Here is a 20,183-nt window from a genome sequence, read left to right on the forward strand (position 1 = left end):
TATTAGTTTAAATGGCTCTTTTAACACTCGCAATAGGGCAGATGCGCTGACTTATCATGTCGACTGGGCAACACAGTGAATGCGATGTCTATCTATATATGTCTGTTTTCCGTAGCCTGCTACAGGAAGGTACTCTCTCAACCATTGGCATTGGTTTCGCTCCTTGCTATTTTCGATATACTGCGATGGTGGTTTCCTAAGCCTTTGTTATACTGAATTCCTTTCTCACCATTTTCCGTTCCTATTCTTACACTGCCGTATGCTACGGCGGGCTTCGGCTAGTGTGCAGCATTTGGCTTAGAGCAACTCTGTTTCAGATATAACTTTTCATCAAAATATTCGTTTTGCAAGTTAAACACTATGGTAATAGAAACCATTGAACCTTTTCTAATCATCCCTCAATATCTTCTGTCAAAAATATACTGTCTTAACTGCACTAAAGACATAGGTATAATCTTCATCTTCACCAATGTTTTTATGAATGCACCTCTAGATAATTAGAGGCAGTATTGTGAATGGGACCTTTCAATTAAATTTTTATATAATAGATGGAAATCGACCACTGACAATATTCACTCATTCTCAGTTTTTGCAAAACATGGTCTAGAGTAAGTTAACTTAGAATTGTATGTGACACTCATGTTTTTGGTGAGTACGTTCGAGAGACACCTACATTACTGGTTCATGTTTGGGCTCAGGCTTTATTTGAATCATCACATATTATTAAGACAGTCTTGGAAGAATCCTAACCACGACACAGGTGGAGGTTAGTAGCATGCGCTGACACAGCACATTGCCGTTGCCACCAACCCCCAAGTTTTCCCTGCAGGTGGGGGCTACTTGCAGGGCTGGATGCAGATTAATGTCATACCCAGGACTGATCAATTGCAGGTTAAGGGTGTTGCTTAAGGGCCCAATGGAATAGAGTCACTTCTGATGTTCACAGGATTCTAACCGGCAACCGTCTGATTGCTGGCATAGATCCCTCGCCTCAGAGCCACCACTCCGCCTCCACCACAATATAGCTTAAGGTTCATTAGAATGTGGCAGACATTTATTATTTATCCTCCATTAATGAAGCATGCTGAACTTCAGGTGAGTTTTTGGTTGCTTCAGTATGTCCATATTAAATCTTTATTATTTGTGCTGTAGAGATGTATGGGAGGGGATTTCAGACTGTACTGTAGCATTGTATGTTTGAGTGACTTGTAATTTTGTAAGTTACTCATTGTAATGTATTCTACGAAATCAATTACAATTAATTATTGAACAATAATAAAAAAGGGCATGGTGAAACAATGGTAGGCATCACCTACCTAAATCCAGGGTTCAGTGTTTGAATGCATAAGATTTCCTTCAGATATATACCTTACACTACTTTTTATCCTGACTCTTTAATTCGTTTTGCTCAAGTTCATTCTTACGCAATAACAAATTCAATTTGCTAAAGGCATGTTAGTATAATACTTACTATTCCTGTGAACTAGAAAGACCACATGTTATATAAGAAGTTTTTGTTACCAACAATTATATCTGAATTTTTAAGAACTATGTTATTATTCCACTTTATTACTGCAGGTAGCTCATGTGATAACACTGAAAGGGGCTGCAAGGAACTGTGCCATGTACATAACTGGAGGGGATCCACTTGATGTTCCAGTAGAATCACTTGTCGAGCTCCCTACAAGAGAAGATGCAGAAAAAGGAGGTATTGGAGAACAAAGTGGCCTGAGTAGACACAATTTTATCATATTCTTTATAAGACAGTTTTGTCTCTTTTCCATACTGAGTGGACGTGGCTTCCAATCTCAAGCAAAAGATTTCAGCATCTCCTAAGGAATCATAAGATATTTTGAAGCTAGAGGTAAAAGAGAAATACTACACTTCTTAGTGTGTAGCTTGTAATATGCTTTGAAATTGAGGATGGTACACTGAATGTCTGAAGTGTGGATCTTGAATTTGTGCTGCAGTAGTGTCTTAGCTAGTAATAAAAGATTTTATTAAATTAGTACTATCACTAGTATTAACACTGACTTACTTGGTGGTGAGTTCACTGCAACAAAGAGGAATAGCATAAAATGACTGCACCCACAGAAGAATGAATGCATTGGTAATGTCAGGCTGAATTTTAGTAATCCTTTTAGTAAGCCTTGAGTGGGATCATGGAATTCACCTCAATAAAAGGATAAAAGGGTGTGTTTCTGTCTGTCTGATCTCTATGTTTCTTATATGCTATTTGGTGTGGGATTGCTGAAAACAATGCTAATTTTTGTTATGTGCCATCTGTGGGAGTAAAAAATGCAATTCATTTACAAATTACATTCCAGTAGATGGTGCACTGCAAAATATGCTGAGGTCTATATTGATTACTTAGATTTCAACATGTCATTGATGTGTAGCACAACAAGTGTGTATATATAAAACAGAATGTCTGTCCATCTGCCTGCCTGTCTGTCTGTCTCTAACACCATCCTACACCCTTTGGCCAATCTGGACTAAGTTTGACATAGTTGCTCTCTAGGACCAAGTGGACAATATAGACAACTTTGCAACCCAAAATAATTAAAGCTATGGTTCCCAGTTGATTGTTTTTTATTTTATGTGTGCTACAGTATGCACAGCCACACAACATACTAATATTACTTACCATCACTGCATTCAGTTTGTACCTAATGTGATACAAAAATTAGCATTGTGCATTTTTGCAGTGGCGTGTTGGGTCAGCTATCTACCTTGATCTAAGAGGATGAGTCAGACATGACAATGTTCATGGTTAGGTGCTTCCTCCCACTTCCCATTATGCCATGCATCTCCCCACCACTCATTGTAGGCAATCGCTGTAGTGGAAAATCGAAAAGAGGACCTTTCGTCTTCGATATTGGAGCTTGAATAATGGAGAAACCACAGAAATTATGTTGTGAAGGTTGAATCAACTGCTCAGCTCATCTTCTTCTTCAAGTTAATACATTGGTTTAATACATAGCATATCCAATACGTAATACATAGGATAATAATAACACATAGGAAATACAAAGGATATCTACTTTAACTACTGCTTTGCGTATACATAGGCAAACACATCACAGGGCCAACTATGTACTAAACAGTAAATCTTTTTTCGAAGTCTGGACAACAGCTTATAAAGTATGAAAATACAGTATTTCCTTTCTGTCTGCAAAAAGTTTCAGCAAAAATTAGTATGAGTAATGTTGAACCTAGATCATCTAACACTTTTTAAACATGTAAGTGCCAAAATGAAGAGAATTGTCCATAATTTGGAATGTATTATTTATTTATTTATTTTTTTTTTACACGTGTGCTTTAGAAACTCTTTTAAACCACGGCAGATAAACAATTATGCGGCCATTTAAAATTCAGCCACATAGTCAATATGAATAGCGCAAGAAAGGTAAGCAAGCAGCACCAAATCCCAGTAATGATACGTCTGCAACACAGATAAACATTAATTACTTTTTATGTTAACATATATCTGTATGTAGTAGGCAATCAAAAGTAAAATCAGATAAAAGTAGTCATTGTGTTTTGTTTATTAAAAGACAAGGCTCTGAATAAAACTGTGTGCAATAAAGGTTTTAAAAAATGATCAACAGTTAGGGTAAGAGAAATCATTCCCTCCTGCAATTATTCTTTGAAACTCATGTTGCATTCCCTATATTTCAAACGACAGACAAAAATCAAAATGGATCTTAAAGAAGTAGCACTTTATGCAACCACAGCCATTTTGAGACTGAGTAGTACTATGGATGCATTTGTAAGCATAACATTTCACTGTTTTGACCAGGAATATATGCTGAACAACAGATGCTTGCAATGTCTTTACATGAGTGCTCCTTCCATCACAAATCTTTCCTCAAGAGTGGGATGCCACTCCTCAAAAAATGAGTCTGGTAGCAGCAGGTAACAGTGTGTTACTATGTAAATACTTCTCAAGCTTAATATAGATTAATATTGTTACATTTAATGCTTTTATATACCAGTTCACCAGAACTTCAGTTTTTTTTTACATTAACTTTTCATACTTATGTTATTTTCATTTAGAATTTTATCATGTACTTTGATTTTGCATTTGTTTTCTTACTACAGCAGAACCCCAATTTTATATTGGCAAGTTTAACTTTTTCTCACGTTTTACATTTTTAAATGGTGAGTGAATGGTGATGACTGTTTTTTCAGAAGTAATATTAATGTTGGAAAAAAGAGGAATGTTTATGTTATAGTTAAATATTGAATTGAATTAAATTGCTTTATTGTTATTGTACATAGTACAATGAGATTCAATGTGTAACTCCTCCTCAAAACAATAATCTTCCCATAAAAAGACAAAAGTAGAACAATAAAACAAAAAATATACAATATGAAAACATAAGTACATATACATATGGTGCAAAGTGCTGTACCAGAAGCACTTAATGGTACTTATTGAGTACATTTATAGCTCCTGGGACAAAACTGTCTCAGAGCCTCAAGGTCCATGCATGAAAGGTTCTGTAGCATTTGCCAGATGGGAAAAGTTCAAATAGACTATGACATGGGTGAGTAGAATCCATGCAGATGTTTGTGGCTTTCCTGAGGCAGCATGTGCTATAAATGTCCTCCAGGGCTGGAAGCTGCACCCCAAAAATCTATGCTCTCAACACAACCTGCTGTAGAGCTTTCTGATCAGCAGTTGTGCAGCTGAGATCTCTCACACACACAAATACAGTGGATTAAAATACTCTCAGTGGTGTAGCAATAGTAGGTCAGCAGCACCTGTCGAGGGAAGCCAGGTTTTTTCAACATTCTTAGGAAAAACACCCTTTGCTGCGCCTTCTTCAGCATTACCATGATGTTAGCTGTCAGTGAAAGGTCCCTGGTGATATATATCCCCAAGAACCTAAAGCTTAATACACACTCCACCCTGTCCCCATTTATGAAAATTGTAGCATGATCCTCATCACATGATTTTCTGAAATAGATGATGAGCTCCTTGGTCTTACCCAGTGTTGAGGGATAGGTTGTTCACTGAGCACCATCTCACCAGATTTTTCACCTCTGCTTTGTAGGCTGATTCGTCATTATTAGAAATTAGCCCAATTTTTGTGTCATCTGCAGATTTTATGATTGTATTGGTGGTATGTGCATGTACATAACAATGAATGAGAGGGAGTAAAGGATCGAGCTCAGTATACAACCTTGTGGTGTGCCTGTGTTCAGGGTTATGGTGGAGAAGAAATGTGGGCCGACCTATACCCTCAGTGGCAATCAGAGGCCCAAATTATGCAGTTTATGGATGAGCTGAGAGGGGACAATAGTATTGAAAGCAGAGCTATAGTCAACAAATGGTATCTTCACGTATGTGCCCTGTCCCTCTAGATGAGTCAGGGCTGTGTGCAGAGCTAGAGAGATGGCATCCTCTGTAGATCTATTAACTCTATAAGCAAATTGATACTGTTGTGGAGAAAGCTTCAGAAAAAAAAGAGCAGAGTCTTCAGAAAGGCAGTCAGAATTTAAGACTTTATTGTACAGAATAGAAAACAATTGCAGAGCAAATAAAGCCTGTCTCAGTTCATGAAGTGAGCCGGCTGGTTTGAGTGTGGTTCGTTTTTATGTCAGTTCTAATCACAAACACATCCCCATTTCGTACATAATTCTTGTCATTCACTTTACTTGTTTTCTTTGTAATAATGACAATCGTGCTGTACCTGTTTTCATATCACCTCGCCTTGTAAACTTCTTTTCCCTAGTAATAATTAATCTTTTCATAACACTTATTAGGACTCAAAGGTCGTACTTGCTGCCTGGCTCAGAGATGTGCATCATCTGATCATGTTTTACATTCCTCACATTCCCCATCTTAAGCTAATAAAAACTGGAGACCTTTTAATTGATGAGCCCTCATCATTAAGTTGGAACCAGTATGACCCCATTATGAAAAACTGAGTAAGACTAAAATCATTGGCTGCTGTGCTGACAATCATTTGAGTGCTTATATATTCTATGTGCTAGCTTGACAACTTGCCCTTTACTCACACAGTCAAAGGTCCAGCACTTGCATCCTTAAAACAAAATCTGCCTGCTTGATTCCTCGGAGACGATGATGACCTTGTCTCACAGCTTGACTCACAGAAACTCAAAACAAAGCAAGTGAGAAGGACAAAGCGGCCTCTAACAAAATAAATGGTGTCTTTTTAAAGCTGCTCCAGGCCTAGGCTTTTCATAGCTAAAACCACTAAAACTGAATAATAAAGCATATTAATTCCTTATGTTGTCTTTAATGTAAGAGAGAACCAGTTCTTCAAAGCACTTCATTATTATCGTTGTCAGAGCAATTGGGCGATAGTCATTCCTATAATTTTATTATATAAATAGCTACTGTATATATCAGTAATTTACTGTATTAAAAACAATGTTACAGATTTCATAAGTGTGCTGTAACTTTAGTGTAGCAATAAAAAAAAAGTTATTAAACACTAATCATGATAATAAGAACAAAGACAGTAATAGTCAAGTATTAATTTTGTCATAATCTTAAACCCCTATTTAAAGTGTACATGTAAATGTGAAGCCTGAAAAAGTCAATGCTGTATGTAATAAGTTCAAGTGAATCTCAGTTTAATGTGTACAGTATTGCTTTTGATCTAAGCCCTCCAAAACTATGTAACAGTACAAGATTACAGATCAAGCCATTACATTATATTCTGATTGAAGCTACCACTTGTAGTGTAGGAGGGCAGGCACTCCAGAATACAGGACAGAGCAAGATTATGTAAGGCTTTGTACATCATTAGTAGTATTTTAAAGTTAAGTCCAAATGACATGGGCAACCAATGTAAAATCGAAAACTGGTGAGATGTGCTCAGATTTTATTTTTCTAGTTAAGATTCTTGCTGCTGCATTGTGCACTAATTGTCCTTCATAGGTAGTCCTGTTAGGAGTTCATTACAGTAATCTAGCTGATTTAAAAACAAAAGCACAAATTAATTTCTCAGCGTCTTGCAATGTTATAAGAGATCTAACTTTTGCAATATTCCTTAAGTGAAAAAATGCAGTCCTAGTAATTTGGTTAATGTGCGATTTTAAATTTAGGTCAGAGTTCATGATTACACCTAAAATCTTTGCCTCCATTTTGACTTTTGCTAAGGAATCAATTTTATTTCTAATACCCTTGGTATTTCAGTTATTGCTAATCACTAAGATTTCTGTGGTTTTCCTTATTTAGTTTGAGAAAGTTACTACTTATCTATTCTGAAATACCAGCAAGTCATTGAATCAAAGAGTCTAGAGCATTAGGGTTCATCTGGCACTATACATAAATAAAGCTCTGTGTCGTCTGCATAGCTGTAGTAGTTCACCTTGTATTTTGAGATAATCTGGTCTAATGGAAACATGTAGATTGAAAAAAGTACCAGAACCTGAATAGTTCCTTGTGGTACACCATATACAATGTTATGGACCTCTGAAGTACAATCACCACAACTAACAAAGAATTTTCTACCTGTTAAATAAGACTGAAACTATTTTAAGAGTCTGCCGGAGGGACCCACCTGTTGTCTAAAGCAAGTTATGACAATACTGTGATCTGTGGTGTCAAATGCTGCACTCAAGTTTAAAAGAACAAGAACAGATACTTATTTAACCAGTGCAGTTTCTGTACTGTGATTTGTTTTTAAAACCTGACTGAAATTTGTCAAGAATAGAATGTTTATTAAAGAAAACCTTTAACTGCTTAAAAACTGATTTTTCTAGAATTTAACTTATAAAGGAAAGCTAAATGCATCTAAAGTTGTCAAAGACAGAGAATTCTAGATTATTTTTCTTGAGCAGGATTTTAAACAACTGTAGTCTTTAGAGAGTCAGGGAAGACCCCCCTGTATCTAATAATGAGTTCACTATTTCAAGTACACTATCAATTAACATGTCAGAGAATTCTTTGAAAAAACCTGTTGGTACTGAGTGAAGGACGCAGGTGGAGCGTTTCAGTTGAGAAATTGTTCTGTGCAGTTCATAGAGCATGCTTTGGTTTGACAAGGTTAACTTTGGGGAAGGGGATGTATGTTATTATTTCTAATATCATTTTTTTGTGTTTAAAAAATATGGCAAAAGCCTCACAAGTTGCACATGTAGTTTTTAGGAGGCATTCCATCGAGTGAGCTGAGTTTAGAAGATGATCAGTAGTTCAGAATAAAACACTTGGATTAATAATTTTAGAGAAATAGTACTGCCTCTCAAGGTGGACTGCTTTGTTATATTCAATTATTTGCTCCTTCAGTACTTCATAGTGGACTATTAGTTTAGTTTATCTCCATTTACGCTCAGGTCTCTGACATTTTCTCTTTACATCTGACACTCTTTGGGACTTCCAAGGTATCTTTTAGTGCTGGAGGATTTTTAATAGTATGTCAGCTGCAGTCATTCCCTCAGCATTCAAATTTTCCAATTTAATAGTTGCATTACTAGCTGTATTAAGGCAAGAACTACATCTGTAGTAATTGTTTAGAATATTAGCAAACCATGAGGCTGAAACTGAATCAAAATGATGTTTTTAACAATATGCTTCTCATTAATTGTAGATAACCAGTATTTCTGCATCTAATAATATGTACAAATGGCCAGATATCATATATCTTGTAAAAATAGCACAAATAAAACTATTTTTATTTCCTGAAGCATTTTAACACCAATCCATGTAAAAACTTTTTTTTTTTAACTTGTAAAGAGTTGAATTGCCTATAGCTTCTCCAGTACTGTAAGTCTTGATTAATATTTATTTCTGGTTTCAACACCATTCTGCCACACAGATGTGTCCTGTCTATTTTCAAACCATTTTTAAAGCATTCTTGTAAAGTCAGAACAACCAATAAAATATGCAACTGACTTTATGAACATTAACTATAACATGGCAATTCAAAGTTGATTCTGTTATTTCCTGTGCAAATACTGTGTAAAATACAGTAAACAATATTTAACACTAGAATTACAAAAGCCTATAAAAAAAAACTCGTAAATCCAGCCCACCTTAAATCCCTTTGCACCTCTTCGTCAGTGTCTTTTTTCTTGCAAATGTGCCGATAAAGACAATTTGCAAACAGCCTACTATTCCATCCCCCCATCACCGCAGGATGTGCACAAAGTTCTCCCAGCTCATGCCTTGATTATCTGGGAGTGAAGTGCTGAAGTTTTAGAGTGGAAATAATAGATCGTTATTTGGAACATATGCATTTCATGTGTGTTCCATTTCTACAATTATTTTTGTAAACACATTGTTGAAACAGAAATATTTTTCATATTTTAGTAATAAATGACAAAATGTAGGCATAAACTATATAGTATGTGAAGCCTGAAGTCCAAAGATCAAATAAACGCTTTCACAAAGGGTTCAAAGATGATACAACAGTTTTTGTGGTGCAGCGGTAATAATGGCTGACTTGTAATCAAAAGTCCCCGGTTCGATCCTCACTGCCTCCTATATTTACTGTTTTAAGTAGTGATCTGCTCTTATTGTTAATATCATACAATAAAAACATACATTTGATTTGCATCTGTAACAGCCGCTGTATATTTATAGTACTTGTCAAATTTAGCGTTTTTGTTTCACTTTTTTTCTTTCAGTCACAATCACGATACATACTACTGCCCCCCCGGGATCTGACGCTGTTAGTTTTTATTTGAAACTGGGATAACTGTAGATGTGAGTGGTGTTTTGAGACAATGGAACTGGACATTCTCTGATCTGGATGGATAAAAGCTGACACATGAACGCTGGTGAATCTGCCTTATTCGTATCTCACTGTCACTTGATTTTTTTTTATTCATTTTTATTGAATATTCCTGCTCACACTGAATTAGTATGCACCTTATGGTCGATGATGTCAAAGCCGCACTGACATTAAAAAAACAGAGACATAGGTCTATATGATATTTGAAATTATTCATTTTATGACCTGTATAGTACATTTCAGAAAACATTGTGGCACGGATTCAACATTATTCACATTATTCATATTCATTTGCATAACATCTTGCAGATTTAATCAGTGACTACGTTTTTCCCAACCATCCCCTACCGATCTTGCTAGTCTCCACATTTTGGTACATGGTGGTGTTTCTTTTGTACCCCAGGACATGTAGAGGAAAAAATAGTACAGAGAGGTCAGTTCAGCGCTATATGCAATCACAAATTCAAATTTTAACAGTTCACACACGCAAGGACCGTCCTTTCTACATTTACATGTGTACCTGTTGCAATGTACACAATTCTCTCTATGCTTTGGTTCCTAATACATTGAAAGGGCACCTGACACTGACTCAGTTTACTTTCCTGGGGAAAGCGGCTGTCTTGGAACAGAAGCTTGTCGATGTTGCATCCTCCTTTTCTTTTTCCATCGCCTTTTCTAGTAAGAAGCGAAGATGAAGTTCCTCTGCAAAGTGAGCCATGAACACTCTTCTTTTCTCAGTGGACCCCGTACATGATTTCCACAGTACATGTGCGTTGATTGCCGCTAGGTCAAGCTTGTAATAGCACAAGCAACCAGCCTCCGGCCTGCTCCTGCTCGCACTGAATAAAATTTAGAGGAAAAAAAAACTAACTGCAAAAATGTCTAAGAGAAATGAAGTGATCTCTTTTTTCCTGGTTCAGGTGACATTACAAGTCTTATGAAAATACTAAGAAATTTGTATCCACTGATTTGTAATTTATGGCTTATGTGACGTTTTATGTAGAGGCCACTGATGTCATACCAGTCCTCTTGACACTGAAGACAACCCAAAAAGAGGATACCCTGGTGCCGTTGCAAAGAGAGCTTGTAGTTGGCTGCCTAAAATCTACACAGCCCACCATAAAAAAGGTAACAAACTCAGTTCAAAAAAAGTATGTGCTAAACACAGTTAAATATTGAATCCCTCTATGTTATGCTGATTCAAAAAAGTTTTACAAAGTACATTTTTATTATCTCATCATTTATGCAGAATGTGGAATTCAGTTTTGATAATGTTCAGAGCCTCCAGCATAAAGGATTCACTGTTGATCCTAGTAGGGGAACTGTTGAGCCTGGCCAGAAAAAAAGCATCTCTGTGATCTGGATGCCTCCTAATGGTCATGATGTGAGTTTTTTGTTTATATATATATATATATATGTTCATTGTTATTTCAATTTCTTCTGTTTTTCCTTAAAACATTCCAAACACAAAACTGTTTTTGAAGCATCTGACTTCTGAATAATGTATTTTTTCTTTTTCTTTTATCATGTTTTTTTTTTAATTCCAGATAGATGCATTGCAATATACCAATCAAACACAGATTGTTATAAAAAAAAATGGAAAATAAGTCAAATGATAATGCCATGACTCCAGTAAATCATAGAAAGAGAATTAATCAGCACTAACCCAGTCCTTAAGAATTGCTGAAAACTATTTAGTAATGAAAGCCTATTATGTAATTCTTCGATGATGTATTTTTTTTTTCAAATAAGAATATACCTGTACCTTTCTGCATTTTTAAAAAGATAAAAGAGCAAAGGTAATTCAAACATGATGGATAAAATTATATTAGATTTTCTGGGTTAATAGTTTCTTTTTGGACACTTTATTTGTCTGAAAGATTAAAAACAATGAAATAATTCATACTTGCTTCTGAATTTTAGAACTCAAATGAGAGAAAAATAAACATTAATAATAAAACCTTTATTTTAAAAATAATGAAACTTTATATATCAACGTATTTAATCTTTAATTTAGGATTAATAAGTAATTTTAAAACACATTTGTAACATATCCCTTGATCAAACTATACTTTGACTCAAAACTTAACACTTCCTAAAAATACAAGAGCATCCGCTAATGTGATTCCCATTTACTGTCATTTTCCTTTCTCTTCAAGCTTCCTGAATAAATTTCAAGGATATTGTTTTACCAAACACTAGTGATTAACATATTTGTTAAAATGGTGGTGCAAACCTATTATCATGTTTACATAACTGTGCACTAACCATTTAAAATCAACAGATTACACATTATCTATTTAGGAATTATCTTGTCATGAATGATGATTATTGATGTGGTTAGATATAAGAGGTGATAAATGACTGTTTCAAACTTTTGACGACTTGCAAGAATGTAAATATAATCATGATTAAAAAATTGAGGGAAATAATGACATAACATGAAAATGAACACTTCTTTTATAATAAAAAAACTAAGGTGTTCATTAGCAGACTGCAAGCAGTATATAAAAGTTACACTAAGTAAACTGAAGTGTAGTTAAATTCCATATATAGTGAAATCAAATAAAGCTGTGATGCAAACATGGTAAAACTAAAAACAACTCGTGGACATTGTGTAAGCTAAGTTAAATAAGCAACATAGCACCATGCTGAAGAAATGATGGACAGCAGTAACACAGTAATTAATAGTAGGAAAAATATTAAAATATTTTGTTTGCAAAATCTATATTTTTAATAATAAAATATATGTTTACACATTTTATTAAGTCTTAAAATAAACAATAAAGCTTCTGAAAAGGAACTTTTATGGTTTAAATACACTGCTCACAAAAATTAAAGGAACACTTTAAAGAAACACATTAGATACATCAGATCTCAATATGAAGTTGGATATCTATACAAATAACGACAGGGCAATGTCTTAGGAACAAAAGGATGCCAAGTCTTTTAATGGAAATAAAAGTTTTCTGCCTACAGAGGGCTCAATTGTGTAGACACCCTAAAATCAGAGTGAAATGAAGATGTGGCAGGCTAGTCCATTTTTTCAAAAACTTAATTTCTGCTACTCAAAATGCTTTTCAGTATCTTGTGTGGCCCCCAGGAGCTTGTATGCATGCTTGACAACATCGGGGCATGCTCCTAATGAGACGACGGATGGTGTCTTGTGGCATTTCCTCCCAGATCTGTATGAGGGCATCCCTGAGCTGTTGTACAGTCTGAGGAGCAACCTGGCGGCGCCTAATGGACCGAAACATAATGTCCCACAGATGTTCTATTGGGTTTAAGTCAGGGGATCGTGAAGGCCATTCAATTGTTTAAATTCCATCATCCTCCAGGTACTGCCTGCATACTCTTGAGCACAGGGCGCAATAGACTTTTGGGCCCTCAGGCAACCCTCATGAAGTCTGTTTCTGATTGTTTGGTCAGAGATATTCAAACCAGTGACCTGCTGGAGGTCATTTTGTAGGGCTCTGGCAGTGCTCATCCTGTTCCTCCTTGCCCAAAAGAGCAGATACTGGTCCTGCTGATGGGTTATGGACCTTCTATGGCCCTCTCCAGCTCTCCTAGAGTAACTGCTTGTCTCCTAGAATCTCCTCCATGCCCTTGAGACTGTGCAGGGAGACACAGCAAACCTTCTGGCAATGACACGTATTGATGTGCCATCCTGGAGAAGTTGGACTACCTGTGCAACCTCTGTAGGGTCCAGGTATCGCCTCATGCTACCAGTAGTGACACTGACTGTAGCCAAATGCAAAACTAGTGAAGAAACAGTCAGAAAAGATGAGGAGGGAAAAATGTCAGTGGCCTCCACCTGTTAAACCATTCCTGTTTTGGGGGTCATCTCATTGTTGCCCCTCTAGTGCATCTGTTGTTAATTTCATTAACACCACAGCAGCTGAAACTGATTAACAACCCCCTCTGCTACTTAACTGACCAGATTAATATCCCATAAGTTTCATTGACTTTATGCTATACTCTGATTAAAAAGTGTTCCTTTAATTCTTTTTAGCAGTATATATATAGATCTTATTAACAATATATAATATATGCTTACTAAAAGACCAAAACCATTTATAACATAAATTTTTTAAGAAATGAATTAGAAAGTAGAAAACATAGCATTATTTTTTATAAGTGTTAGTGTAATGATTCATTTGCTTATTAAGTTAAACATTCACACAACTTATAACCAGTTTAAAGAAAGGAATATTCTGTCTGTGCTACCTCATCTAATATTGTTCAGGTTAAATCTTCATCATAATAGGTTGCAATGCTGTAGAACAGAAGGAAAGAATCCTGTACATATTTGGTTCCTAATGTGGGTTCATCGCAGATGCAATTGGTGGAATAAATCTTATTGAAATGTTTTCTAGTTGACTTCTTTCACTGGTCCTCTGAAAAATAAGCAACAACTCAAGTATTTAGTCACATCCTGTTAAATAAATACAGCACAAGGATCTATAAAAATGCATAATTGTAACATTGCAGGACTTTATCATTTCTTACTTTTTTCATCCTTAGAATGTTACTGCATTTTTTCATTTTCTTTGTGCATGAGATATACAGAACTGGGTCTTCCATAGTAAATGTGTCTTATACTCTTAGACTGTACTGTTTTACATGCAAGTTGCTGCATTACATGCTTGGCTTGCCTTAATTAGAAAAAGATGGTATTTGTGATGCATCTGTCCTTATTGATATAATTACTTCCTTTACTCTCATTACTCTACATATTTAAATCCACTTAATATAGAATTTAACATCTACTCAGTCAACAACAACAATTTATTTCTTGTATTGACCAAAATCACACAATGAATGGTTGCTGCCATCATCCTTGCAAATGAAGAAGAATCGGCTAAGAGTTTTTGTGCTTTGTTAATTTAAAAATACCTTTTGCCTCCTAATAATTTGTGTTTTGTTTGCTGCTAAGGAACTCTGCAGGATTTTTAAAGTTTTTTTTCCTTTTAGAAGGGTTATTTTGCTGTTTTCCAGCTGCACAGAGGCAAAAGCAGTTAGGTGTTTGGGGGGTCCATATGGAAAAGTTACTTTTCTTGTTGTTATTTGTATTCAAACTAGCATCAATGAAGCAGGGCAGTAAGCAACAGCAGCTGACACTGGCATCACTGTAAGTAAATAACAGGCATTGTCATGAGTAACAGAAACAACGATTCCTTAGTGGTGGAAAAAAAAGGTAGCAGTTGATTTCAAACCGTACAGATAAGGGCTCAGAAGGACAAAGGCAGGCAACTACCGTTAAGGCACCGATTAAGCACAAGTGGCTCCTGTAGCAGACACGATAGTAACAAATTAACTACCAGTGGATATTCAGTAAGTGAGCTTTTCTAGATTGAAAAGATCTTAGTGATCAGGAAAGTAGAGCAGTTAAGAGAGTAACAGGGTAGGAGAACAGAGAAAAGTAAAGTTAATCTCATAGAAGGAAAAACAGCAAGCACTCAAGAGAGAATACATTACTGGAGTTAAAGGGATTGGAATGTGTAAAATGACTGTAGAAGTTCTTTAATCTAATATTTTTGTCTTAATTTGTTTAGTTTTACCATTTAAGTTAAATTTACCATTTACCATTTAATATTAATAAAAATAAAAAAAAGCTGCGCGCTTTTAGTAATCCAAAATCAAATTTTAATAATGAGGCCTAAGTAATGCAAGTCCTGTTAAATGTTGGATTTTTTAGAGGATGGTTTGAAGGAGCTATTCTCCTATAAGGGATACAGCTGCAGGAGATGGCACCTGATCCAGCTCCTCAAGCTCAGGGTTGCTGAACTGGTGGAGGAGTTGGTTAGCCTGTCCCAGGTGTCCTTTAGAGAGATAGTGTACATCCAGACCAGTCAGTTACAGATAGGTGGTTCACAGTCACCTTGCACACTGTACACTGTCTGGGGTCATCCACCCCAGAATTAGAAGTATCAAACCATTTTCAGGTCCTTGTAGATACAGTATCTCTGAACATTCAGAGGTATTAGGCAGGCATTAGGAGCACCAATGGGCCACATAAAAGGCAACCTATCCAGACAAAGCCATGAATTCACTAAGATGGGTCTCATCATCAAGTTGAAGAGGACTTGTGTTTAAATTCTGTTTGACATAAACAGCAACCCCACCTTTTCTATTATGTCTGTCTTTCCTAAAAATGTGTATCATGTTCATATGTTCATCCCCATCTCTGTTATTTAGTCAGGTTTCTGTTGATTGCTATATCATAATTATTCTCAGATACATACTGTACAACTCCAACATGTTTTCTTTTTGATGCTTCTAGAATTAGGGCAAGCTGTTTTTAATGTGTTGCTCATTTTACTTTTGCATTTAAACATTGGGTTAGAATTTGTTATGTTGCTTTTTTATTTTTACACTATTGTTTGTTCCTTCATGTACAGTTCTAAACCTGGCCTGTCCTAAACTCCCTGCCCTTCACCCCCCATACCCTAGTTTAAACAATCCTTGTCTAACCTTCTCATTATTCATCCCCAACACACTGGTGCCCTTCCAGTTCAGATGTAACCTGTCACAGCAAAACAGGTCTAATCTGTTCCAAAAGGAGTCCCAATGTGCCATAAACCTATAACCTTCTATTCTACACCAGGGTTTTTCATCCACATGTTAAGCCTTTCAATCTCCTCAGTTTTTCATGGACTGGAACGTGCCAAAGGTAGAACCCTATCAGTTCTGCTCCTCAGTCTGGTGTCTAACTCTTTAAAATTGGATTGTAGAACTTGCAGACTGCCCTTATTTATGTCATTTGTTCCTAAATGGACACTGACAACTGGATCCACCCCAGCTCCAGTCAAGAACCCATCCACCTTTTCAGAAAAATTTTCCACCTGTGCATCCAGAAGGCAACACACTATGCAAGACTCTGTCTCTGTAGTAAACTTGTGATTGAGACCCCAACTATCACAACCTTTTTCTCTCTAGAGATTGGTTCAGACTGGTCCTCATGCCTGCCTTCCACCTCAGAATTTTTCTCCAGCTCCCTGAGGACCTGAAAACAGTTTGACACTTCTGATTTTTGGGCCAGGTCAGCCAGTTGTCTATTAAAACACAGGCTAGTCAACTCCTCCTCCAGTTCAGCGACCCTGAACTCTTTTTATTCATTTTAAAACTTAAACTTTTAAAATGAATAATTTAATGGATTAAAGAACTACTGCAGTTATTAGTTAACACCTTCTGAACCTTTAGGCTCATGTAATACTCTCCCACTCAACTGCTTGTTGTATGTCTTTCTTTGAAGTTATTAACTTTACTTTTCCTTTTCTGTTTTCCTAACTCTGTGCACTTATCACTTTTTTATTTTGAAGCTTTCCACTTACAGTTTGTGTTCTTTCATATTAATGAACCCTTATGTTGTCACCCTCTTAATTTTGCTAGCTGTCCTGACCACTAAGAATGATTCTGTCAAGTAAAACTTTTTACAAACTACTTTCTTCTTACTAGGAAACTCACTTACTAAATATCTGCTGCTAATTATTTACTTATTCATTTGTCTGTTTCTGTTGCTGCTTCTCCTGATTGGTGTTCTCTCGCTAGATGCCTGTCTACATACTGCAAAGCCCTTCTCTTAATCGCTCTGAAGTCAGCCACTTATCTGTACTTAAAATAAATACTTCATGCCTTGCCACCCAGGGATAATCACTGACTCCCTGTAATCCTGAATTGAGCAGATTACATTTACTCCTAGGCACATGTAAGAATAAAAAAATGTATCTATAATGTCTGTTCAGTTCTCTTCACTTTATTGCACACTACATGTGTACTGAATCTCTGTCAGTAGATGCCTTGTGCACAATAATGCTGGAGGCAACACCTTTGCAAATAACATAACTCTCATGAAATAAAGATTTTTTTTTGAGCTGCAGTAAGAGGCTTACATTCTTGTTCAAATAAATTACATTGTATTATTGTTTACTAGTAAAATTTACTTTGGATATAAATGTGACAAACATACATTATGTTATAATAAATAATATAATAAAAGTATAAATAGTACTAGTATAGTATAATAAAAGTTTTAAGTTAATAAAAGGCTAATCAGTGTACAAATTAAATTCTATAGGTGGATGCAGATTGTCACTGATCTGTTGATCAGGATTTGAACCTATTGTTTTTCTGGTAAAATGCTCAACACACCTTTTCATGCTTTTACATCTCCATCTGTTAGTTATATGAAGTAATACAATTACTTCACTAAAAATTTCTGCAGCTCTGCAGTTTTTCTGCACACTTCTGTTGCAGCACACATTTCACTGTGTGCTTTTTTTCCCCACACACTTTTGATGGTACACCCAACGGGAAGAATAGTATAGCACAATGAGTCACACAGATACACATTCCTAAAATTAAAATAAGTACTTTTTTACTTCATGTGATACTTTCATTTGTGATCCCAAAAACATGCTGATGGTATTCTCAGAATTGTTTTGTCAAATTCATGAGGCAATTTAAGTATTTAGTTAGTTTACTAACTTTATTTATTAAAGGCTAGAATGTTTAATGAAAGAAAATAAAGACTGCATGTAAAAATTCTAACTTTTGTACAAATAATACAACTAACACATCCTGTCAAGGGTTTTCTTGAGGCATTTGAGCTCTAATACTAATAAGCTTATCTACTTTATGGATAAGATATTATATAGTCGTTTACAACTGTATAATGTATAATTTTATAAAATTACAATTTTAGATGCAACTTTTAGAAAATAAAATTCATAAAGTAATAGTTTAGCAGTTATACATTTTTTAAGTCATTGCAGACAAGCTAGTTAATTGTGTGTTAACATTCATTTCAATGCCCAATATTAAAAATGTTTATATCATAACTTCTACAAAGGTCTTATCCTCGGTTCTAAAAACTCTCCTAGCAATCGACTTACACACCCACCCAGTACACTAATTCCCCAATGGTGGTGTGCCATGTCCCCATTCCATTGCAGAGCACACTCATATACACCGACAATTCACTTTACTTATATGCTTAAGGGATGAGAGGAGAAAATATTTTGACAGACACTGTAAGAATATGCAAACTCCAAAGAGACAGTGCCTGTACCGGACAGACAAACCTACTTCTCCACAGATAATAAAATTTCTTAATCAGAGCAGACAGCCTTCCACTGCCTCCCTTCCTTCAGTTACCTGTACTGTATCAAAGGCTCCAGTGTTTAAACATTTTAAACATATTTTTAAAAAATAAAAAAGAAAGAGAGCATTATTTCTCTAGTCAGGAGGTTGCTGTCCACATGCTCAGGAATGTAACCTTATTTGAGACCACTGCCTGCTTTGCAAAATAACTCCAGATTCATATACTGTAGATTAGCCCACTAACAACTCTTAGTCCACTTTCTAGAGGGTAATAATCCTTACTAGGATTTTTCTGTCCTTCATGTCTGCAAATTACAAGAAACATTTTTCAAGTAGAGCTTTGAAGTATACGACACAAAACCTTTTAAAACTGCTTTTCATGGCTCAGACCAGATTCAGGGATCAAAGGCTTTTTCATGCACACCACAAGATATACTTGGGTTTTGAACCTTACAGAAATACTTCAGAGCAAATATTTCATCAATGCCACTATCTTATATTGTATTGCTGCAAACCTCATCTTTTTCTTCCACAGTAATGTATGTTGCAGGGGTTTTTACAGTCTTTCTGCTATATACTAATATGAGTCAGACCAATAATTTGTCTATAAAATGGGACTTTATTATGTTTTTATTTTGTTTCAGCAAAGATATCCTGTTTCTGCCTCTGCACTGCTGACCCTTAAAGGAGATATAACTGAAATATACAAAGTGAACCTCATAGCAATTATTGCGGATGCCTGAAGGTGAACACAGCTTCCGAGGGATTTCATTAAGAACCTATTGCTGATCTGCTAACTGTAAAGTTAATAAAAAGATACAATTTTATATCATTTGATTCAGCATATTGTGTTATTTCTATTCATTCTGGGTTAAATGATCTAATATTAAAAGTTAAAAACCAACATATAACTGAACCGCAATGTCCACCATGATTTTCTCTAATATCCTGACTTGACCTGGCTTATTTTTACTCTGTTTAGCTCCAGTAGTGATGACCCTTACCAGAGCTTTCCACTCCTGTTGGCCATTCCTTTTGTCTGCAAGGGAGGAAACAAAAAGCGAACCAAAAAGAAATTTCATGCTACTCATTTTGTGACTTCATGACATGTCTTTAAGCTGACCTACTATATAAATTGTATGTATTCATTGTAATGTATTGTGACCCTGCAAGATGGTCTGAGTTGTAATGAAACTTAGAAATCTTAAGAACACTAGGGCTGCCAAAGATTTGTGTAAGTAGAAAAGGCTGAGACTAGAAGGGCAAAGATTGAAGGCCATGAAGAAGCCAGTACTGTAAGTAGTCTTGCCAATCAGTCAAGTAAGACAAATACTACAAATGAAAAACGGCTTAAACCAGGACTGT

At 35.7% G+C, this 20,183-nt stretch overlaps 1 protein-coding gene across 1 annotated transcript in view; it reads left to right on the forward strand.

Annotated features, from left to right (window-relative positions):
• Nucleotides 1-19,627, forward strand: part of cfap74 (cilia and flagella associated protein 74) — a 495,984-nt gene extending 476,357 nt beyond the window's left edge. The window contains exons 30-33 of the mRNA XM_039755043.1: nt 1,579-1,708; nt 10,720-10,844; nt 10,966-11,100; nt 19,463-19,627. Of these exons, the coding sequence (XP_039610977.1) occupies nt 1,579-1,708; nt 10,720-10,844; nt 10,966-11,100; nt 19,463-19,561 (489 nt within the window). The 3' untranslated portion in view covers nt 19,562-19,627. The remainder of the gene's footprint in view (nt 1-1,578; nt 1,709-10,719; nt 10,845-10,965; nt 11,101-19,462) is intronic.
• Nucleotides 19,628-20,183: the final 556 nt, after the last annotated feature.

This window comes from Polypterus senegalus, chromosome 6 (assembly GCF_016835505.1).
Source record: "Polypterus senegalus isolate Bchr_013 chromosome 6, ASM1683550v1, whole genome shotgun sequence".
NCBI lineage: Eukaryota > Metazoa > Chordata > Cladistia > Polypteriformes > Polypteridae > Polypterus > Polypterus senegalus.